Raw genomic sequence first — 23,764 nt, 5'->3', positions numbered from 1 at the left:
AGCCTGCATTGGCCAGGCCAGCCTCGCAAAAGGCTGGGCAGCTGAGCCAGACAGTTCTGCAGCACAGACCCTACACCCAGCCCAGAGGATGATCTCGCCCTGGCGTGGGTCCTGGCTCCACTCCAGCCTTCCAAGGCTGATGACTGGGCAATGAGAGGCCTGAGAAAGAAGGTCCTGGGTTTCGCTTCTCATCCCTTCACCAGGTCAGATTGCTCCAAGTGAAGCTGTTCACAGGCAGCCCAGAGACGACCTGCATCACTGGGCAGAAAGCCAGGCACTGTGCCAGCTCTGGGGACAGCCTTGTGTGCCCCTCCCGGCCTGCTTTCAACCGCCCTCCCACAGGCTCTGTGCTCTAGGGAGCCCTGGCTGAGGCTAGCAGGTCAAGTATAACCCTTCCAGAAGGCAGGCCGCCACTAAGGATTTTGGAACTGCATGCCCACCCTGTGTGAAGGACCCTGCTGCTGGTGTGAGTGATGTGAGGGCAGGACTCAAGTCCATGGAGACCACTAATGCCTTTATTCATGGTCACTGGGCCAAGATGCAGGCAAGGCAGTGCCGGGATGTGTGAAAATTAACAAAGGGAAATCTCACTTAAAACAGAGCTGGGGGAGCTCCCTGGTGGTCCAGTGGTTATATCACTGAAAGGTATGCACGGGGGCCCGGCTGCTCGCTGCACAAAAGCCAGTAAACAGGCCAGGTTGGTGGAAATGAAAGTTTGCTTTATTTCAGATGCCAGCAACTGGGCAGGAGGCTGGTGGACATCTATCCAAAGGCTGACTCCCCAGACCCCCTGACAAGCAGGGGGTGAGTGCATTTAGAGACAGAGTAGGGGGGGCGGTTATATGCAGAAACAGCAGTCAACTCTAACAGTTCAGATCAGTTCAGTTGCTCAGTCGTGTCCGACTCTTTGAAAACCCATGAATCGCAGCACGCCAGGCCTCCCTGTCGATCACCAACTCCCGGAGTTCACACAGACTCGGGTCCATCGAGTCCGTGATGCCATCCAGCCATCTCATCCTCTGTCATCCTCTTCTCCTCCTGCCCCCAATCCCTCCCAGCATCAGAGTCTTTTCCAATGAGTCACCTCTTCGCATGAGGTGGCCAAAAGTACTGGAGTTTCAGCTTCAGCATCATTTCCTTCCAAAGAAATCCCAGGGCTGATCTCCTTTAGAATGGATTGGTTGGATCTCCTTGCAGTCCAAGGGACTCTCAAGAGTCTTCTCCAATCACAGTTCAAACACATCAATTCTTTGGTGCTCAGCCTTCTTCACAGTCCAACTCTCACATCCATACATGACACAGGAAAAACCATAGCCTTGACTAGACGGACCTTAGTCGGCAAAGTAATGTCTCTGCTTTTGAATATGCTGTCTAGGTTGGTCATAACTTTCCTTCCAATGAGTAAGCATCTTTTAATTTCATGGCTGCAGTCGCCATCTGCAGTGATTTTGAAGCCCCCCAAAATAAAGTCTGACACTGTTTCCACTGTTTCCCCATCTATTTCCCATGAAGTGATGGGACCGGATGCCATGATCTTCATTTTCTGAATGTTGAGTTTAGGCCAACTTTTTCACTCTCCTCTTTCACTTTCATCAAGAGGCTTTTTCGTTCCTCTTCACTTTCTGCCATAAGGATGGTGTCATCTGCATATCTGAGGTGATTGATATTTCTCCCAGCAGTCTTGATTCCAGCTTGTGTTTCTTCCAGTCCAGCGTTTCTCATGATGTACTCTGCATAGAAGTTAAATAAGCAGGGTGACAATATACAGCCTTGACGTACTCCTTTTCCTATTTGGAACCAGTCTGTTGTTCCATGTTCAGTTCTAACTGTTGCTTCCTGACCTGCATACAGATTTCTCAAGAGGCAGGTCAGGTGGTCTGGTATTCCCATCTCTCTCAGAATTTTCCACAGTTTATTGTGATCCACACAGTCAAAGGCTTTGGCATAGTCAATAAAGCAGAAATAGTTGTTTTTCTGGCACTCCCTTGCTTTTTCCATGATCCAGCAGATGTTGGCAATTTGATCTCTGGTTCCTCTGCCTTTTCTAAATACAGCTTGAACATCTGGAAGTTCACGGTTCACGTATTGCTGAAGCCTGGCTTGGAGAATTTTGAGCATTACTTTACTGGTGTGTGAGATGAATGCAATTGTGCAGTAGTTTGAGCATTCTTTGGCATTGCCTTTCTTTGGGATTGGAATGAAAACTGACCTTTTCCAGTCCTGTGGCCACTGCTGAGTTTTTCCAAATTGGCTGGCATATTGAGTGCAGCACTTTCACAGCATCATCTTTTAGGATTTGAAATAGCTCAACTGGAATTCCATCACCTCCACTAGCTTTGTTGGTAGTGATGCTTTCTAAGGCCCACTTGACTTCACATTCCAGGTTGTCTGGCTCTAGATGAGTGATCACACCATCGTGATTATCTGGGTGGTGAAGATCTTTTTTGTACAGTTCTTCTGTGTATTCTTGCCACTTCTTCTTAATATCTTCTGCTTTTGTTAGGTCCAGACCATTTCTGTCCTTTACTGAGCCCATCTTTGCATGAAATGTTCCCTTGGTATCTCTAATTTTCTTGAAGAGATCTCTAGTCTTTCCCATTCTGTTGTTTTCCTCTGTTTCTTTGCATTGATCACTGAAGAAGGCTTTCTTATCTCTTCTTGCTATTCTTTGGAACTCTGCATTCAGATGCTTATATCTTTCCTTTTCTCCTTTGCTTTTTGCTTCACTTCTTTTCACAGCTATTTGTGAGGCCTCCTCAGACAGCCATTTTGCTTTTTTGCATTTCTTTTCCATGGGGATGGTCTTGATCCCTGTCTTCTGTACAAATGTCACGAATCTCATTCCATAGTTCATCAGGCACTCTAGATCTGATCAGATCTAGTGCCTTAGAATCTATGTCATCACTTCGCACATGTACAATCATGAAGGGATCAAGACCATCCCCATGGAAAAGAAATGCAAAAAAGCAAAATGGCTGTCTGAGGAGGCCTCACAAATAGCTGTGAAAAGAAGTGAAGCAAAAAGCCAAGGAGAAAAGGAAAGATATAAGCATCTGAATGCAGAGTTCCAAAGAATAGCAAGAAGAGATAAGAAAGCCTTCTTCAGTGATCAATGCAAAGAAACAGAGGAAAAACAACAGAATGGGAAAGACTAGAGATCTCTTCAAGAAAATTAGAGATACCAAGGGAACATTTCATGCAAAGATGGGCTCAGTAAAGGACAGAAATGGTCTGGACCTAACAAAAGCAGAAGATATTAAGAAGAAGTGGCAAGAATACACAGAAGAACTGTACAAAAAAGATCTTCACCACCCAGATAATCACGATGGTGTGATCACTCATCTAGAGCCAGACAACCTGGAATGTGAAGTCAAGTGGGCCTTAGAAAGCATCACTACCAACAAAGCTAGTGGAGGTGATGGAATTCCAGTTGAGCTATTTCAAATCCTAAAAGATGATGCTGTGAAAGTGCTGCACTCAATATGCCAGCCAATTTGGAAAACTCAGCAGTGGCCACAGGACTGGAAAAGGTCAGTTTTCATTCCAATCCCAAAGAAAGGCAATGCCAAAGAATGCTCAAACTACTGCACAATTGCATTCATCTCACACACCAGTAAAGTAATGCTCAAAATTCTCCAAGCCAGGCTTCAGCAATACGTGAACCGTGAACTTCCAGATGTTCAAGCTGGTTTTAAAAGGCAGAGGAACAGAAATCAAATTGCAACATCCGTTGCATACCTGCACAGCTGCCTTGATCCCTCTTGGATCGCCAGCTTCCTCGTCTCTTTCTCACCTCTGGCAACCAGGTTCATCTGTTCCACACGTTCAGTTTTTTTTAAGATTGAACATATATATGAGACCATATGGCTTTCTCTCTGTCCAATGCCCTCTTAGGTAGTCCAAGTTGTCACCAATGGCAGGGTTTCATTTCTTAATGGCCGAGTACTATTCCACTTAGGACTAAGCTTCCCTGGCGGCTCTGGTGAAGAATCCGCCTGCAATGCACGAGACCTGGGTTGGGCAGACCCCCTGGAGAAGGGAAAGGCTACCCGCTCCCAGTGTTTCTGGCCTGGAGAATCCTCTGGACTGCATAGTTGCAAGAGTCGGACATGGACTGAGCGACTTTCACTTAGGAGGCTGCACCCATTGACAGCAGTGCACAAGGGTGGTCTTTCTCCACACCCTTGCCGGCCTTTGGTATCTGTTGTCTTTTATACGATTTTATTTTTAAATTTTTGGCTGCACGGGTCTTCTCTGCTGCAGGGACTTCTCCCTGGAGGGGCTGCCCTCGGCTTCTGGTGCCTGGACTTCTCATTGCAGTGGCTTCCCTGTTGCTTAGCACGTCTCCTGGGAGCGCAGGTTTCCGTAGTTGCGGGGCTCAGGCGTTGTGGCCGCCGGTCTTAGTTGCTGCGTGGCACGTGGGATCTTCCCAGACCAGGGATGGAACCCATCTCCTGCATTGGCAGGCCGATTCTTTGCCCCTGAGCTGTCAGGGAAACCCTGTTGTTTTTTTAGTAATAGTGCTTGTGATATGCGCCAGGTGACGTCTCATGGTCTTGTCTCATTGCCTTCAGAGAAGGCAATGGCACCCCACTCCAGTACTCTTGCCTGGCAAATCCCATGGACGGAGGAGCCTGGTAAGCTGCAGTCCATGGAGTCGCTAGGAGTCAGACATGACTGAGCGACTTCACTTTCACTTTTCACTTTCACCCACTGGAGAAGGAAATGGCAACCCACTCCAGTGTTCTTGCTTGGAGAATCCCAGGGACGGGGGAGCCTGGTGGGCTGCCGTCTCTGGGGTCGCACAGAGTCGGACACGACTGAAGCGACTTAGCAGCAGCAGCAATGGTTAGCCTTAAATTGAAGAAAGTAGGGAAAACCACTAGACCATTCAGGTATGACCTAAATCAAATCCCTTATGACTATACAGTGGGAGTGAGAAATAGATTTAAGGAACTAGATCTGATAGACAGAGTGCCTGATGAATTATGGACGGAGGTTCCTGACATTGTACAGGAGACGGGAATCAAGACCATCCCCACGGAAAAGAAATGCAAAAAAGCAAAATGGCTGTCTGAGGAGGCCTTGCAAATAGCTGTGAAAAGAAGAGAGGCGAAAAGCAAAGGAGAAAAGGAAAGATATAAGCATCTGAAGGCAAAGTTCCAGAGAATAGCAAGAAGAGATAAGAAAGACTTCTTTAGCGATCAATGCAAAGAAATAGAGGAAAACAACAGTATGAGAAAGACTAGAGATCTCTTCAAGAAAATTAGAGATACCAAGGGAACATTTCATGCAAAGATGGGCTTGATAGAGGACAGAAATGCTATGAACCTAACAGAAGCAGAAGATATTAAGAAGAGGTGGCAAGAATACACAGAAGAACTGTACAAAAAAGATCTTCACGACCAAGATAATCACGATGGTGTGATCACTCACCTAGAGCCAGACATCCTGGAATGTGAAGCCAAGTGGCCTTAGAAAGCATCACTACAAACAAAGCTAGTGGAGGTGATGGAATTCCAGTGGAGCGATTTCAGATCTTGAAAGATGATGCTGTGAAAGTGCTGCACTCAATATGCCAGCAAATTTGGAAAACTCAGCAGTGGCCACAGGACTAGAAAAGGTCAGCTTTCATTCCAATCCCAAAGAAAGGCAATGCCAAAGAATGCTCAAACTACCACACAATTGCACTCATTTCACACACTAGCAAAGTAATGCTCAAAATTCTCCAAGCCAGGCTTCAGCAATATGTGAACCATGAACTTCCAGATGTTCAAGCTGGTTTTAGAAAAGGCAGAGGAACCAGAGATCAAATTGCCAACATCCATTGGATCATCGAAAAAGCAAGAGTTCCAGAAAAACATCTATTTCTGCTTTAGTGACTATGCCAAAGCCTTTGACTGTGTGGATCACAGTAAACTGTGGAAAATTCTGAAAGAGATGGGAATACCAGACCACCTGACCTGCCTCTTGAGAAATCTGTATGCAGGTCAGGAAGCAACAGTTAGAACTGGACATGAAACAACAGGCTGGTTCCAAACAGGAAAAGGAGTATGTCAAGGCTGTATACTGTCACCCTGCTTATTTAACTTATATGCAGAGTACATCATGAGAAACGCTGGGCTGGAAGAAGCACAAGCTGGAATCAAGATTGCTGGGAGAAAACATCAATAACCTCAGATATGCAGATGACACCACCCTTATGGCAGAAACTGAAGAGGAGCTAAAGAGCCTCTTCATAAGAGTAAGAGGAGAGTGAAAAAGTTGGCTTAAAGCTCAACATTCAAAAAACGAAGATCATGGCATCTGGTCCCATCATTTCATGGGAAATAGATGGGGAAACAGTGGCTGACTTAATTTTTCGGGGCTCCAAAAATCACTGGATGGTGATTGCAGCCATGAAATTAAAAGATGCTTACTCCTTGGAAGGAAAGTTATGACCAACCTAGATAGCATGTTGAAAAGCAGAGACATTACTTTGCCAACAAAGGTCCATCTAGTCAAGGTTATGGTTTTTCCAGTGGTCATGTATGGATGTGAGAGTTGGACTGTGAAGAGGGCTGAGCGCCGAAGAATTGATGCTTTTGAACTGTGGTGTTGGAGAAGACTCTTGAGAGTCCCTTGGACTGCAAGGAGATCCAATCAGTCCATTCTGAAGGAGATCAGTCCTGGGTGTTCTTTGGAAGGACTGATGCTAAAACTGAAACTCCAATACTTTGGCCACCTGATGCGAAGAGCTGACTCATTGGAAAAGACTCTGATGCTGGGAGGGATTGGGGGCAGGAGGAGAAGGGGATGACCGAGGATGAGATGGCTGGATGGCATCACCGACTTGATGGAGGTGAGTCTGGGTGAGCTCCGGGAGTTGGTGATGGACAGGGCGGCCTGGCGTGCTGCAGTCCATGGGGTCGCAAAGAGTCAGACACGACTGAGCGACTGAGCTGAAGTGAATGGTTAGTGATGTTGAGCATCTTGTTGTTGCTTCTTTCACTGCTGAGTAATACGAGTTCACACGTTTTGGACATTAACCCCTTCTCAGGTGCGTGGCTCGCCGCTCTCTCCTCCCATCCTCAGGCTGTCTTTTCCCTGTTAGTGGCCCCCTTGCTGTGCAGCAGCATTTTGGTTTGGTGTAGTCCCACTTATTTACTGTTGCTTTTGGCGTCAGGTCCAAAACATTATCACCAAGACCGACGTCAGGGAGCTTACTGGCTGGGTTTTCTTTTAGGAGTTTTATGGTTTCGAGTCTGGCATTCTTTAATGCATTTTGAGTTGATTTTTGTACCTGGTGTAAGACGTGTGCTGACTCGCTTCATTTGCATCCAACTCTGTGACCCCGTGGCCTGTGCCCACCAGGCTCCTCTTGTCTCCAGGCAAGAACACTGGAGTGGCTTGCCATGCTCTCCCCCGGGGAATCTTCCCGACTCAGGGATCAAACCCACGTCTCTCACCACCTGTGGCCCAGTTTTCCCAGCGCCATTTATCGAAGGGGTGATCCTTGCCCCACTGTGCATTCTTGGCTCCTTTGTCACAAATTGACTGACCACCTAAGTGGGGTCTGTTTCTGACCTCTGTTCTGTTCCACTGATCTGTGTGTCTGTTTTACACCAGGCTCCCTGGTGGCTCAGGGGTTAAAGCGTCTGCCTCCAATGTCAGGAAGATCCCCTGGAGAAGGAAATGGCAACCCACTCCAGTATTCTTGCGTGGAGAATCCCATGGATGGGGGAGCCGGGTGGGCTACAGTCCACAGGGTCGCAAAGAGTTGGACACGACCGAGCGACTTCACTTTCTTTCACTTTCTATACCAGTACCATTATTGTTGCTAAGTTGTGTCCGGCTCTTTGTGACCCCATGGACTGCAGCACGCCAGGCTTCCCTGTCCTTCACTATCTCCTGAGTTTCCTCAAACTCTTGTCCGTCGAGTCAGTGATGCCATCCAACCATCTCATCCTCTGTCGTCCCGTTCTCCTCCCGCCTTCAATCTTAACCCAGCATCAGGGTCTTTTCCAATGAGTCAGCTCTTCGCATCAGGTGGCCAAAGTATTGGAGTTTCAGGTTCAGCATCAGTCCTTCCAATGAATATTCAGGACTGATTTCCTTTAGGATGGACTGGTTGGATCTCCTTGCAGTCCAAGGGACTCTCAAGAGTCTTCTCCAACACCACAGTTCAAAAACATCAATTCTTCGGCGCTCAGCCTTCTTCACAGTCCAACTCTCACATCCATTTATGACCACTGGAAAAACCATAGCCTTGACTAGACGGACCTTTGTCAGAAAAGTGCTAACTCTGCTTTTCGATATGCTGTCTAGGTTGGTCATAACTTTCCTTCCAAGAAGTAAGCATCTTAATTTCATGGCTGCAATCACCATTCAGTGATTTTGGGAGCCCAGAAAAATAAAGTCAGCCACTGTTTCCCCATCTATTTCCCATGAAATGATGGGACCAAATGCCATGATCTTCGTTTTTTGAATGTTGAGTTTTAAACCAGCTTTTTCACTCTCCTCTTTCACTTTCATCTAGAGGCTCTTTAGTTCCTCTTCCCTTTCTGCCATAAGGGTGGTGCCATCTGCATATCTGAGATTATTGATACCTCTCCCAGCAACCTTGATTCCAGCTTCTGCTTCATCCAGCCCAGAATTTTGCATGATGTACTTGGCATGTAAGTTAATAAACGGGTCTTGTCATACTCCTTTCCCAGTTTGGAACCAGTCCATTGTTCCACGTCTGGTTCTAAGTATCCATCGGCAGGAACATGTTTAAAGCACCTGAGAAAAGCCCGAGAGAGGCAAGTAAGGAGCTGGGTGTGGGGATGGGCCCGGCCCGGTAGCCTTCTGTGGGCTCACACGCGAGCACCCTTGGCCAGGGCCCGGGTCCGAGAGCTGGGTGTCGGGAGGAGCGAAGTGTCACCGTGATGCAGGCCCACTGTAACCGAAAAACCCCATGGGGGGAGGGGGGGCGGGGGCAGCGCTTAAACAGCATTTACTTCCAGTTCTGGAGATTGGAAGGAGAGGTCAGCTGCGGGAGGTCTGGTGGGGCCAGCCTCCTCTTCCTCACTGTGTTCTCACGTTGGAGGAGACCAGGGTGCTCCCCGAGGTCTCTCCTGTAAAGGCACTGTTGCCCTTCATAAGGACCCCACCTTGTGACCTGATCACCTCCCCAAGGCCCCGCCTCTGGGTACCATCACCTTGGGGGTTAGGTTCCAACATGGAGGTTTTGGGGACACCCTAAGTGGCTTGCTTTAGGAAAGGAGTGCTGGGGGGCCCTGCACTTGGTGAGCTGGCACGGGTCCCCGGCACTCGTGGGGAGCCCGCCGAGCCGCAGGCACATTCTTTGCTCGGTATGAACACTGTCTGCCCCAGATGGTCATCGCGAAGCCACGGTTGCACAGAGCAGCCGCTGTCCGACCAGGGCCTTCACCTCACCCACGGCCTCCAGGGCAACAGCGACGGGAGGGCCCGGTGCTCCTCTGGCACGTCTGAGCCCAGGAGCAGCCTCCAGGCTCTCGGCTCCTCTGACGGTACACTGAGTCCCCGTAGCGCCCATATCCTGGGCGGACCCTGCACCATCCCCAACTGCGAGCCCACGAGGGCCAGGAGGTTCCTGCAGAGAGCGTCTCAGTCCCTGAGTTTGTGGCTGGGGGCTCTGACCCCCCTCAGCCCCTGAGCACCCTGGATGCCTGGGCTCCACCCTGGAAGCCAAAGGTCCTCCTTTGTCCTCAGTTGGCTGTCCCAATGCAGCGGCCACAGCCCTGCCCGCGGCCTGGCTACGGCTGGGAGGGACACGGCAGTGGGCAAAGTGGGGGGCAGACGTGATGTGAGGGCCCGGGTGGGTCTCTGGGGCTGAACAGCCAGGCCCAGCTACCTGGGGGTGGGGGGGACCTCCTACAACGGGGCCCCCTCCCTGCTCTTCCCGGCGCCTTGACGGTCCGGGATGGCTGCCTTGGCCTTCCTTCTAAGACCAGCTAACAGGGCATCTGCCCCTGGGGTGCCAGTGATGACAGCGAGTCAGACGTGGCCGGGAGCAGGACACGGCACCCAGCAGAGTGTCTGGGGCCCTGGGCCCTTGGCAGAGGGGCCAGGGAACAGTCCGGAGCGCTCGGTGAGCCGTGTAGACTGTTGGGCTCCCTCACAACCCCGACCCACAGGGGTAGGACCTCATGTCAGAGGCCAGGGTGCTGCTCCGCCACCCTGGGAATTCAGCGCCAAGCCAGAGAGGCCCAGCCAAGCCCACCAGCCCTCCTGTATCTCCCACCACAGAGACTGGGGGCGCGGGGAGGGGGCGGGAGAAGGGCCTGGAGTCTCCAGGCCCAGCAGACGGAGTGAGGCGGGGCCAGTGACAGCTGTGACCGCGAGGTTTAATTAAATACTGTCACGTATTTGTAAGGACCCCTGTACACAGCATTTCCAGTGGCAGAGTCATAGGATTTCGGTGCAAACCGTAGCCTTGTAGCACAGTGGCCACCACTCCACGGGCAGCTGGGAATTGCGTTCTGGACACAGCAGGCGGCTGGCTGTCAGGCAGGGGGCGCGGGCTCGTGGAGCTCCTCCTCCTGGCCCCGGGGCACCCGCGGCAGTTCGTCCGCCCTTCCGGCTATGGCCCCTCCTGACCAGTCCCCTCTACACCTTCCCTGAGGTTCTGGGGGCAGACAAGTGACTCCTGAGGGCCTGGGCCCCTCTTCGGGAAGCCCAGGCCACCGCCGACTCCTCCGTGCGGCTGGCTGCGCTGCGGAGCCTCGGAGCTCGCCGTGGCCTCAGAGCTCGTTGTGACGGGCCCTGGAGATGCGGCTGGACAGGTCCTGCATGTGCTTCTTCACCTGCAGAAACAGCGCAGGCCGGTCACACAGGAGAGCTGCGCACGACCCGATACTCAGCCTACCGCGGCAGAGTCGGAGCTTGGCAGTTTGCTTTCCAAGCGCCTCCTCCCCCGGCCCCCATCCATAACTCATCAGATAAACTATCGGAGCGGCTCATTAACCAGAAACAGCCTCTGGGGAACCCCATGAGTGGCCTCTCTCCCCACCCCAGAATCCTCACTTCTTGTTTCCTTATGAGTTTGGCTAAAGGTTTATCAATTCTGTTTGAAAGTAAGGCCCCTCAGTTGTGTCTGACTCTTTGCGACCCCATGGACTGTAGCCCATCAGGCTCCTCCGTCCATGGGATTCTCCAGGCAAGAATACTGGAGTGGCTTGCCGTTTCCTTCTCTGGGGATCTTCCTGACCCAGGGATGGCACCCGGGTCTCCTGCACTGCGGGCACACGCCCGAGCCCCCAGGAAATTCTCTATCTTTTCGGGAAAACCAGCTCTTCGTTTCATTGACCCTTACTGATTTTTTAGTCGCCTTTCTCCCCTTCATCCGCATCTGCTCTGGCCTTCACTCCAGCCCTCTGCTGACTCTGGGTTTGTCTGCTCTTTCTCTGGTTCAAGTGTAAGGTCAGGTTGCTTGTTCCGTCCCCGAGGTGGGCTTATGTGGCTGCAAGCCGCCCTCCTGGAGCTGTTTCTGGGCGTCCCCTAAGTTTGGGCCTTGGGAAGGTCATCTTCTCCAGGCCACTTCTGATTTCTTCCTCCGTTTCTTCAGTGATCCACCGATTGCTTAGGAGCCTCCTGTGTAGCCTCTGTGTTACGGCTTTTGCAATTTCCCCCCCTTGTAGTTTAACCCGAGTTTCAAGCTCTGTGGTCTCAGGGTGCAGCAAAAAACCACGACGCCGACGACAGGCAGTGAATGAAGACCCAGCCCGACCCTGGCTCCTCGGGCTCTGTCCTCATCACAGCGGCGGGGGCCTCAGCGGCCTCCCAGGGCCTGGCTCTGCCCTGCTCCCCGGGCACACAGAGCCCGCGGGGAGGAGCCCCCTGGGCTGGCGGGGCCCTGGAGCAGGGCAGCAGCTGGGGCTTCCACAGAGCACCGTTGCTGAAGCTTCTCTCTTCTTCCTCTCGTCACAGCGGGGTCTGGCTTCTCCCCGGTCGTCCCCTCCATTCTGGTATTTTCCTATCCTCCCCCTCCAACTTACCCTGAACAGGGAGGGCGCCCTGTACAGGAGGCACAGAGGAGTCCCTGCAGATCCCGCTGCGGGCCTGGGCTCCCCGGTGCACCCACAGTGATGCCCATGCCTGTGCCGCTGGCTCCGGGGAGGGTCCACGACGCCTGCCCCTCGCTCCCTCACTGAGCCTGAACCCGAGCCCCCTCTGGAGACGGGCCCTTCACGTCTCAGTGCCTGGGAGGTGCCCTGAACTGTGGGACCACCACCGATGACCAGCGGGAGGCCCTGCTGGGTCAGGTGCCCCAGCGAGGGGACTTCGGTCTCTACGTCCTGCACGTTCTCTCGGATTCTCAGGTCACCCCACTGAGGGCATCCGCGAGCCCCGAGGGGCCGCACATGGGGAGTGACCCTGTGCAGGCCGCCTGCTGCGGTCCGTTTTCTGTGGCACCGAGTGTGGAACCCACATGTCCCAGGCCCGAAGCTCCTCCGCCAGCTCCTGTGGCCACTCAGGAGCCCCCAGGGCCACCGGGCAGCTCTCAGGGGTGAAGGTCACTCAGGACCAAGGGCGGGACACACGTCCCAGCTGTGCGGCTGGAAGAGCCCGGCTCTGTCCTGCCTGCCGCCCCCGTGGGTGTAGCTACACCAAACTTCTTGCTGGTCACCTGGTGGAGGGCCCGGAGGCGGGGTCGGGGGGGCGGTGGGAAGGCCTGGGAGGCCCCTGTCCCACAGCCCAGCCCCGAACCCCTCAGGGCTGTGCAGCCCCCGCCAGCTCCGTGGGTGCGGGTGAGCTGCGGGGGGCCGACAGGCGGCCACACACCCACCTTGTAGCCCAGCTCCTTGGTCTTCTCCTCCAGCAGGGCGTACCGCTCCTTGTTGCGGGCGACGTGCTCCTGGTCCCCAAAGCTCTCCACGTGCTTCAGCTTCTGGTGAGAAATTTCTAGCTGCTTCTGGTAATGGTTGTGCTTTTCAATTTTAACTTCAAAGTGCTTGAGCTCCTCCTGGGATGAAATTGAAACAACTCAACCTCCGCGACACGCCTCCCCCACACACCCACCACCTTCGGCTCTGCAGGCCCCCAGAGCGCAGCGCCTACCCCGCCCCGCGCTCCCGTCCAGGGAAACAGCAGCCTCACAGCCCCAGGGCCCGTGCCCTTCCCTGACCCCTGACCTGTGGTGCCTCTGCCACGACAGGACCACGTGGAGGTGAGTGACCCCAAGACCCTCCCTTCCTCTGGGCCCAGCATGGGCCCTGCAGGGCCTCAGGGGCGCCTCCATAACCTTCCCAATCCACTTGTCCTAAGAGCCCACTCTTCACACCCGGTGAGCCCCAGACTCAGCCTAGAAACACAGTGTCCGCCGCTGGAGGCCGGCTTTGTCCCACACGGGCCACCAACCAGGACTCGGGGCCGCGGGGGGCGAATGGAGACGGTCCTGTGCACAAGCTGGTCTGTTCTGGTTGGAGAAGAGGGCCTTCTCCGAGTCTTTAGTGCGTTCACCAAGGAGATGCTGCCACCCCACGGGGCTGGGGCACCACCCTTACCCGGAAGGACTCCAGTTCCTTCTCGGTGAAGTTGGCTGACTTGGCCATGTCCCAGAGGTCCAGCACCCGGGGCTCCATGAACTCTGCATGGGAATGAAGACGGGCTGTGACTCCTGCCTGGGACGCCCGGGGGCCCACATGCCACCTGTGCAGGGCACAAGGCGTGTGCCAGCCTCCTTCAGAAGCATTCCTTGCTCCCGCGCTTAGCCGGCAGCTCCCAGGTCAGGCCGCCGCTCCCCAGGGCGCAGGAGCCGCTGCTCGAGTGAGCAGAGGGTGCACTCCAAGGCTGGGGGATGCCTCTGACTCTGCGGGGTCCCCCCACCCGCAGCTCTAGGCTGAGGCTCAGGCTGCTACCTGTCCTCACAGCTCCGGAGCAATGGAAACCAAACAGAGGAGACCCTTTAGTCAGCGCTCGTCAGCCGCCTCCCTCCAGCCCTGGAGAAGGCTGGGAGCACACGGGCCACGCGGCTGGCAAACCCCCCACACCCCCCGCAGACCTCTCCTGTCGCCCGGGGCTGCAGGAAGAACTCCAACAGGAGGAGCCTCGGTCTAGGTGTGCGGCCCCCGGAGGGCAGGGGCTGAGGCACTGAGGCCAGCCTCGGCCCCACCCCTCCACACGGCCAGGCCCGCGGGGGTCCCTGGTCCCCGGAAACTCAGCAGGTCGGCACAATGGTCCAGGCGCCCCACCACGGCGGGCTGAGCGAGCCCAGGGCGCCCGGGTTGGGCTGAGGAGCAGGGAGCCCGTCTCGCGGCCTCGACGTGCCCCTGGGCGAACAGCAGTGGCCGCCCCGCGGTCAGCGCTCGGTAAACGGAGGGTGGGGGAGCCAGGACAGGTGTCACAGCTGGGTGGTGGCTCACCAGTCTCGGCGCCGTAGCCCTGGTGGCTGACCCTGCGCAGCCGGTCGAAGCCCTGGCCGATGCTCCGCAGCCGGTCCTTCAGCTCCGCGTGCCTGCTCGCCAGCGCCTCCGCCTGCACGCCACTCAGGTCCACCGGCCCGATGGCATTCTCGTGGCTTTCTGTTGGAGCCAGGCCGGGGGGCCTGTGAGGGGCCGGCCTGGGACTCTGCGCCCGGCCCTGCTGACTCCAAGGTGGGCCCCGAGACCACCACCCCTTGGGGGGCCACCCCCGAGGCGACAGGAGAGGTGGCCGGCATCAAAGCACCGGTCCGTCTGAGCACCCGATGGGGCCCGAGACGCTGACGTTCCTGCTCGGAAGCCGGGAGGCCTGAGGGCATGGAGCCGCGCCCCGCCCCGAGCCGTGTTCTGGAACATTCTGGGCCCAGGACTGCCGCGGGGAGCACCTCTGGTCCCGCCCCTGAGGGCGTGGCCTCCCCCCCCCCCCCCGCCCCTCGCCCTGTTCTGGAAGGCTCTGGTCCCGGGCTGCCGCGGGGAGCACCTCTGGTCCCGCTCCTGAGGGCGTGGGCCCCCCCCCCCCCCGCGCCCTGTTCTGGAACATTCTGGGCCCGGCCGCCGCAGGGAGCACCTCCGGTCCCGCCCAGGGTCTCCAGCAGTGCGTGGTACTCCTGCACCTTCTCCTTGTGGTGCTGCAGCTCCCGCCACAGCTTGTCCAGCTCTTCGCTGGAGAACTTCCCGGAGGTCTTCGCCTGGAAGGGCAGCGCCTCCGGTGAGCGCCCCGGGGTGCGTGATCACCCGAGCCAGCAGGCCCGGTGTTCAGCCTTTACCCACGTTACTGCGGGGCAGAGCAGGAGCCCAGACCTGACTGCCTCCAGGGCGGATGGCGGGGAGACCACCCAGTGAGCTGGGCATGAGGATGGACCCCAGCAGGACCCTGGGCCGGGGTCGGGGCCAGGGGCAGTCCTGGCCACTCCCCAGGGCATCGCCCCACTTGCCCAGGGGTGGGGGTGCAGGGTGCAGACAAATGAGGGAAGAACGGATCCTGAGCTCAACCCCGAGGAAGCCTCCCCCCTCCCCGCCCCCACCCCTAAAGACCAAGGATGGCGGGTCCCAGAGAGGAACCAGCAAGCGAGAGAAGCCCCCCACGGCTCCCCGACCCCGGCCACGCTCACAGAAACCATCCACAGAATCCAATCGCAGATCACACACAGATGACCCCGAACACGGGTCTGACCCGCGGGGGCCCATTTACGTGCAGGTCATTTTCAGAAAAGCACTGCACCACTACGCGATCGGCAGTTGGCTGCCTCCGCAGAGGGCTGACTCCCAGTTACACGCGGATGCTCCCTGGGCAGGGAACGGTCAGTGGCCCCGTCACACGCCTTGTTCACAGGTCGACAGTACAGGCACCAAGTGAAAAGAGCCGCTCGTGACACCCTGAGCCTGCGTTTCCGACCACAGGTTCGCGAGCACGCTTGGTAACGCGCGCGGCTCAGGCCCGCACATGCCACAAGGCACTCCGTGCAGACACGCGTTGCGAGCTCCTGTTCACAGTAGCAAGCATTCCAGGTGGGGCAGACACGACACTACAGGCCAGCGGGGCCGGGGAGGAGCGCCTGCTGGGTGAGGCCAGCCGCCCCGGGCAGGACGCCAGGGCAGAGGGTGGCTCTCGAGGCAGAGGGTACCTTGTGCCACAGCTTCTCCAGCCGGGGATCCTCCAGGCTCTCGTCGTCGGGGCCGTGGTCGACGAAGTTGCTGCTCACGACCCGCGAGTCCTTCCTGCCGTCCAGACCGTACTTAGCCAGGATGACTAGAAGGGAGCAGGGCGGGGTCAGGGTGGTGGTCTGGGGGCTGCACCCTCCTCCACCTGCCCAGGACCTGGGGAAGAAGCGGGGACCCGAGGCTCCCCGCAACCCCCGCGTGGCTTTCGGCCGACCCTCCACCCCCTGCTCTGGGTGGAGAGCCGCGCACAGGCCTTCGGGACCAGCTGCACAGGTTCGCCTGTCGAGGGGCAAGCTCCAGCTGGGGTGGAAGTGGACAGGCCGCATGGGCAGGGGCAGACCCCCCCACCACCCATGTCTTTATCTGGAGATTTCTAAAGGCGGGATCTTGCTGTCAACAGCTTCCAAAGTAAAGTTACTAATGGCAGTGGAGCCGGGGGACACTGGCTTAGCCGCTGCTGGCTGGTCACTGCAGGCCAGCGACCGGCTGACGTTTCTCCAGAGCTCCCAGAACGCAGCGCCCACCAATGGCCTCCTCATCACACAGGGACCTGCATCTCCGTGCCGCTGTCTCCACACAGCGCAGGAGGGTGCCTGGGGAGGTCTGGAGGCAGCTCTCTCCAAAGCGGGGCTGGGCTGCTGGGTCGGCCCTCGACCCCTGGATGCCCCTCCCGGTGTCTCCGCCCACTCCCATCAACCATCGGCGCCCCCCCTCCCCCGCCCCCCCCTTGCTGCTCAGAGGGATGGGGCGCCCAGGCTGTAGACAGGACCCGCCCTCCAGGCTTCACTCCAGGGCTTCCCAGGGGCCTGGGCTTCCTCTCCCCTGCCTTCCATTCCCGGCGTCCTCATTGAAGCCGAGGCTAGCTGGCCTCTGACCCCCAGCCCCTCCTCTGGGCCTGACCCCATGAGCACTGGATACTCGTGGTCCTCAAGGGGCCCGCAGCCCCCTGTGCAGCCCCCGAACCCAGCTCCTGGCCTTGGGCGCCGCCTGCTGCTGGAGGCACCCTGGGCCCCGTGCAGCCTGAGGTCACCACGTGGGGCTAAACTGCCCTGTCTACCCTGCCTGGGGGCTCAGCCCACAGGGGCCTTGAGTGAGCCGTGGAGAGGCTATGCTCCTGGTGTCCAGCCTGTGGTTTTTGAAACATTAAGAACCCATGCGTGACCCTCTCCCTAAACTACAGAAGCCCTTCACCCAGCAACGGGAGCCAGACCCACAGGAGGTGCAGCCTGTTCGGGGGGCGGGTCTGCTGTCAGCCCAGCCGCCAGGCCAGCCCTCCACGCCAGCTCCCCGAGACGCCAGGCACGGGTGACCACCGTCTGCAGGGCGCAGGGCAGACCTGGCCACCACCACTGGGTCCTGGTCTGGATGCCACACTACGTGGACACCTAGGTGTGGCATCTGCCTTGTAAAGGGGCTGGGTCGGCTGGGGGGGTGGGTGGGATGTGGGGTTTTGGGGCCACACCCAGAACATGGCCGGCCGCTCAGGGAACACCACCCCCAGATCGGCAGGCCCAGCTCAGGCCCCGGCTCTCCAGGCCAGCTGGGTCTCCTGCCAGGTCACCTGGGCGCCCACAGAGACCAGTGTCACCCAGACAAACAGGGCAGCCTGCCTGGGCACAGCCGTGCACCCTGAGGGCTCTGCTCTTCCCGGAGGAACAGACCCCAGGAAACCCCTCCTCCTCGTCCAGGTGACTCCAGGCCGCCCCGTCGTCTTCCCGGACCAGACAGACCCGGGGCTTTGGCCGCTAGGAGCTCGCTCGGCCAGACGCCCTTGCCCTGGACCCCCTCCCGCCGGCCAAGGCCCATTGAGGGCAGCCTGACAGCGGCACCCGCCTGGAGCCGAGGGCCGCCCTGCAGGGCTCAGGGTCACGGGGGCGGTCCTGACTCTCGTCCTGCCCGCAGACCAAGTCGGAGCAACAAGCTGGAGCCTAAGCCGGGGAGATTGCTGCCCTTGGCCAGAGGAGAGAGGAGCGAGGAGAGGTACCGCCGAGGCTGCGGACCAGCTTCGCCTCTTCCTCCCCATCCTCATCCAGGCCCTCAGCCTTCAGCTTCTTCCACTTGAATTCATCCCGTTCTTGAATCTTCAGATCGGCGTGGAGGTCGGACAGCTTCAGAGGAGGAAGATTGAGCTGCGGGAGAAGAGAGGACGCCTGACCCCCAGCTGCATTGTGACCAATGACAGCCCGGAAGAAACTGACCTCGGAGAGGAGATGCCAGGAGGAGGAGCTGGGATCCTGGGCGCTCAAGATCCCGCTTGCGCTCCCGCACGAGAATGTCAAAGGGGCCTCTGTGCGCAGCGTGGAGCCCACCGGCCCTTAGGCCCCAGACCCACCCTCCAGCCTCGGGGGACACCGTGTCCTCAGGGAGCCCCGGGGCGTCAGCGGCCCGAGAGCATAGGTGCTGGGCAGACAGGCCGGCTCGCTCTCCAGCCTTGGCAGACACCGGGTCCCCAGGGAGCCCTGCGGCGGTGGCGGTCTCCGGGGCGGTGGCGGCCTGCGCACAGGCGCTGGGGAGACAGGCCAGCTTGCCCTCCGGCCTGGACCCCGGGCGCCTGTGCACACCTGGGCGCGGGGACGCAGGCGCACGGACACTGGGCTCGCCGGAGAAACTTCTCCCTGCGTGTGTAACTCGGATGAAAGGCAAACCGCAAGGACTGGAGAACAGGTCATATTTACGGAACACTTCCGGTTAGACAACAAGACACAGCTACGGCTCCCCAGGGTCGCTGCCCGTGCTGGGGGCTGACGGAGGGGCGCTGGGCCTCCCTGGATACGAGCTGCAGGGCTAAGAAGGGCCCTCCGGCTCCTGGCAGAGGCAGCTATGGCTCAGCCGAGGGCACCTCCTCGCTTCTGAGCCAGAACCAGCATGTGAAGGCTGTGGTCAGGCCCGTTAAACGTGCAACTTTAAAAATCAACGCATTAGCACGCCTGGCAGACACCTGCAGCCTTGAAGCGTGGGCAGGGTGACACGGTGAAGACCGAGGGCTGCAGTGTGGGCCCCCCTAGGCAGCCCTTCTGTGCGCCCCCCTGTCGGCTCCCTGGGGGGGCCCCACTACCCCAGGTAGGCACGGGCGCTGGAACCTGACCCCATACAGCCTGCGTGTCCTGCAGGAAGGGGACCCTCACGAGGCCGGGCTTGGAGGCACACGCGTGTGCGTGCCTGCGCATACACAGGAGCAGGAAGGCGGAGGGAAACCTCTCGGGGCTAGAACCTTCAGTGGGAGCAGGAAGACGGTGTGGAGAGGAAACTGAAGCTGCCAGGCAGGGTGAGCACTTGCGGCAGAGGTGCCGGGGCCCCGCTCGCCCCGACTTCCCTGGCTGTCCGCCTGCCCGGCTGGGCAGACACTGGGCAGCGTCCTGGCTGCCCCCCTGGAGGTGCTCTCAGTTGGGCCCTCGCCTCCGCTCCCGTCAGAGGCCCCAGGAGGGCAAGACCCTGCCTGGAGGACACGGCTGCAGGTCCCTGGGTACTGGACCCTTTCTGCTGCTACTGGAAGGGGGGCGGGCGTAATTTCCTTCTCAGAGAGTTGGATGCTGGTGACGGAAGCGCCAGCAAGGCCTGCATGTCGCTTCTGTGCGCTGTAACCGTGGCAAGGCTGCTGAGCAGATCTAGTGACTGGGCAGCGCTCAGGTTTTCTACAAATGAAAATCACATCATCTGCAAACAGAGCCTTTCACCTCTTCCTTTCTGATCTGGATGCTTTCTTTTTTTTTTTTTTTTTCTTTTTCTTGCCCGGCTATTCTGCCTGGAGCTTCCACTCCTTGTTGAATAGAATAACCTAATTCTTAAACAGGCAAAGGACTTGAATATAAATTTCTCCAAACACCACACATGAATGGCCAAGAGGGACATGAACAGACCCTCCAGATCGCAGATCATCGGGAGGAATGGAAACCCCACGAGAGACCGCCTCGCGCCGGTTACAGGTCGGTTACTCTGGAGAATGGAAAGCAGCCCCTGCTGGGGGGTAACAAAGGGAGCCCCTGCGGGCGACTGGTGGGATGCAAACGGGCACAGCTGCCGAGGCAAACAGCGAGGAGGCGCCTCAGAAACGGAGACAGAGGTGCGGTGCGACCCAGCAACCCCCGCCGGGCACTGACCCAGAGGGCCTGAAGCCAGAATCTCCAAGAAAGACCGGTGCTCCCAAGCTTCCTGCAGCACCAGTCACAACGCCAAGACACGGGAACAGCTCAACCAAGATGTCCATCGAGGTAAGGAAAATTCGGGACAGACACACAGCGGACTACGAGCCTCAAAACAGAAGGGGAACTGGCCCTCTGTGAAGACACAGGCGCTGGGGAGATAAGCCAGACGTATCTGCAAACACTTCTCCACAACAGTGCTTAACACGAGGGGCGGAGAGTGGACAAGAGGCAGACGAGAGTGAATGAAGGGCTGGTCGAAGGGCGCAGAGTCAGCCGTGCGTCTCGCTGCTCAGCGTGACCCTGGCAACCAGACTGTACCTATCTGCTGTTTAGTCACTCAGCTGTGTGCAACTCCTTGTGACCCGTGGACTGTAGCCCTCCAGGCTTCTCTGTCCATGGGATTCTCCAGGCAAGAATTCTGGACTGGGTTGCCATGCCCTTCTCCAGGGATCTTCCCAACCCAGGGATTGAACCTGGGTCTCCGGCAAGGCAGGCGACTCTTCACCACTGAGCCACATGGGAATCCCATTTAAAAATTTGCCTAAGTGGGGGGTGGGGGGGGTGGGGGGGGGTGGGAGGGTGTCGATCTTAGGTTCTTACCGCAAATAATAACAAACAAACAGCTCAGGAGAATATTTGGGAGGTGGTGGGTGTGTTTGTGGGCCTGTACACTTATCTCCAAACTAATTAACGACATAGAACTTTTCAGAGGTCAATCATACCTCAAAAATGGTAAAACAAAACAACAAAAAGCCAAAATCAACAACCAACCAAAAAAAAAAACTCCTGGGACCCAGTGTCCACGCACAGTCAGCTCTAGCCACAGCCCTGCACGCCGACCCTGGACCGAGGTAGGAGCCACACCCCGGCCCACAGAAGGACTGGCGAGAGACGACAGTGGACGCCTTCTCCCACCCTGAGCACACGCCATGCAAGACACACCTCACGTTTAGAAAAAAAGAAACGTGATGTTTTCAGTCAGTTCAGTCGCTCAGTCGTGTCCGACTCTTTACGACCCCATGGACTGCAGCACGCCAGGCCTCCCTGTCCATCACCAACTTCCAGAGTTGACTCAAACTCATGTCCATAGAGTCGGTGATGCCCTCCAACTGTCTCATCCTCTATCGTCCCCTTCTCCCGCCTTCAGTCTTTCCCAGCATCAGGGTCTTTTCTAAGGAGTCAGTCCTTTGCGTCAGGTGGCCAAAGTCTTGATGTTTTCAGAGACCAAATTATCCCAAGAACAAAACCAAAAGGCTAAGAATCAAAAGTGCCTCATGCTGGCCCTGCCTCCTGTCTGGGCTCGGCTCTGGGCAGGGAGTGCTGACCCTGGGACACAGGCCCCCTTGCGGGCTCCTGCCACCACCCGAGGAGCTTCTGGAAGCTTCACCGGCTAGGAAGGCTGGGACAGGCCAGCTTGTATTCCACAGGTCTGCTCAGGGAGCCAAAACATGATGCCACCGGGCATGAACCCCACCCTGAAGACCTGTGTGCTTCGTTCAGCAGAAAACACCTGTACATGCAGTTCGAGAGTTTCAGGGCCGAGAGGCCCAGGAAAGACATCTAGGCCAAGGCCGGCCCGCAGTGCTGGGGTTTCCAGAGAACAGAGGAGGCCCTCTCAGACAGCTGTGACCTGAGACTGACCAGGTCAGCAGTGGACTGCACACGGGGGCGGGGAGGGTCACTGAGGCGCAGCTGGAGGGCGGGCGACGGCCAGGAGGCGTGAGGAGGCTGGCAGATGCAAAGCGGCGTCTGGACAGACAAGACGGGGCTGACCAGCACGGCCCTGCGGGCAGGAGGGCTCTGGGCAGGTTCGCGGGCACAAGCGCCCCTTCTTCCAGGAAGCCCTCCAGCCTCTCCAACCCAGAGTGCTCTCTCACCAGGCAGGCTGCGCAGACAGTGGCCCTGACAGCTAGGGACCCCGAGCTGAATCCTCAAGGGCACTGGCCAAGGAACAGTGCGGGGCCTGGAAGCTAAGGGCCTGGGGGTATCTACTGGGCCCTGACCGCCCCGCAGGTGGCTCTGTCCCATTCCTCCCCCACCTTTCTTCCCCCTCAGTTTCTTTTCTTTTCCAAAACTTAGTCCTCACTTGGCTCTCTTTCAAGGACTCAGGAATGCTTAAAACTGGAAGACTGGAGCTGATGAGACTCCATTTGAGAGATGAAGACAGGAGGCCCAGAGGCTGGGGGAAACTTGTAAATACTCATTTCTCGAAAAACACCCCGCCTGAAACAGCAGGGACTGTTATGTTAATGAGGAAGCTGCTGGCAAGCTGCCTCCAGGCGGAGTGACCTTAGGGGCGTCCTTTGCCCTCTGGGCTTCGAGGAAGGTCGCATTCAGTTCACTTGAGTCTTAAGTTTCAGGTGTTATCCTCCCACCACATGTGAAAGTGAGTCGCTCAGTCGTGTCCCACTCTTTGCAAATTCTCCAGGCCAGAATACCGGAGTGGGTAGCCGTTCCCTTCTCACCACATCCTCTCACCCAATTTATTAAGAACCTGTCTGCTTCCAGGATTTCTGTATCCCTGACTTGTCCTCATGACCAGCATCACCCATTTTCTTGTTTCTCCATATAGGGAAACACAATGTAGAAAAGGCAAAAACCTGCAAGGCAGGAGACCTGGGCCTGCCCGCTGGGAGGGAATCTCGGCCTCAAACTGACCGGGCAGCCCCTCTGCCCAGGCCAAGGCCTCCTGTCTTCACCTGTTATCACCAGGCCAGGGTCCCTGTTCCCTGATGAAGAGTACAGGCAACGTAGTAAGAGCAACTCTCACCTGTATGTGCGAGCGAGTCTGAGGCTGTCAAAGGCTCGAGGCCCCGGCCAGCAGACCCCCGAGACGGAAGAGACCCCGGCCCGGGCTCTGCGGACCCCAGGATCAGAGGACGCCCTGCCGACCCCCGAGAGAGAAGAGACCCGGGGCTGCGCCCCGCGGACCCCAGGATCAGAGGACGCCCCGCGGACCCTCGAGACTGGAGACCGGGCCTGCGCTCCGCGGACCCCACGATCAGAGGACGCCCCGGCCCGCGGAGCCCCGAGGTGGAGGGAGCTGGCCGCCGCTTACCCGCTGGGCCTTCTCCCACAGCTGGTTCAGCTTCTCCATGCGGAACTCCGCCGCGGGCTCGCGCTTCGAGGGCGGCGCGGGCTCGTTCTTCTCCCGCGAGTACTTCCCGGCATGGCCTGCAACAGCCCACGGCCCGAGGAGCAGCAGCAGCAGCAGCGCGGCGGCTGCCGGACCGCGCGCAGCCCAGACAAGAGCCTCCGCGACGCCATCTTCCGCCTCTAGACGCAGAGCCCCGGGAGCTGCGGGAAAGAAAAGGTCGCGCCCCGCCCACCGGGCTCGCCCCGCCCACCAGGGCCCGCCGCGCTGCCTCGTGGGAGTTGTAGTCCCTCCCCGGGCGGCCGGCCCAAAAGGAGGCAGCGGGCGGACTACAAGGCCCGAGGCGCCCTGCGGAGGCACGGCGCCGGGGCGTTTTCTAGGCAACCCGACCACGGCCTGGAGTCTCCCGGCGCCTCTGGGGCTGAGTGTGGCTCAGTTCA

The 23,764-nt window shown here is 57.6% G+C and overlaps 1 protein-coding gene across 1 annotated transcript; it reads right to left on the bottom strand.

Moving 5' to 3' along the window:
• Positions 10,332 to 23,516, bottom strand: LRPAP1 (LDL receptor related protein associated protein 1). Its single transcript, XM_018049797.1, is given in 9 exon segments — positions 10,332 to 10,811; positions 12,794 to 12,970; positions 13,512 to 13,594; positions 14,370 to 14,528; positions 14,995 to 15,115; positions 16,052 to 16,176; positions 18,073 to 18,217; positions 23,289 to 23,446; positions 23,449 to 23,516. Coding segments are annotated over 9 exon segments (1,080 nt in total). The 5' UTR covers positions 23,498 to 23,516; the 3' UTR covers positions 10,332 to 10,748.

This window comes from Capra hircus, chromosome 6 (assembly GCF_001704415.2).
Source record: "Capra hircus breed San Clemente chromosome 6, ASM170441v1, whole genome shotgun sequence".
Classification (NCBI taxonomy): domain Eukaryota; kingdom Metazoa; phylum Chordata; class Mammalia; order Artiodactyla; family Bovidae; genus Capra; species Capra hircus.
This window is presented reverse-complemented; position numbering and strand designations above follow the sequence as displayed.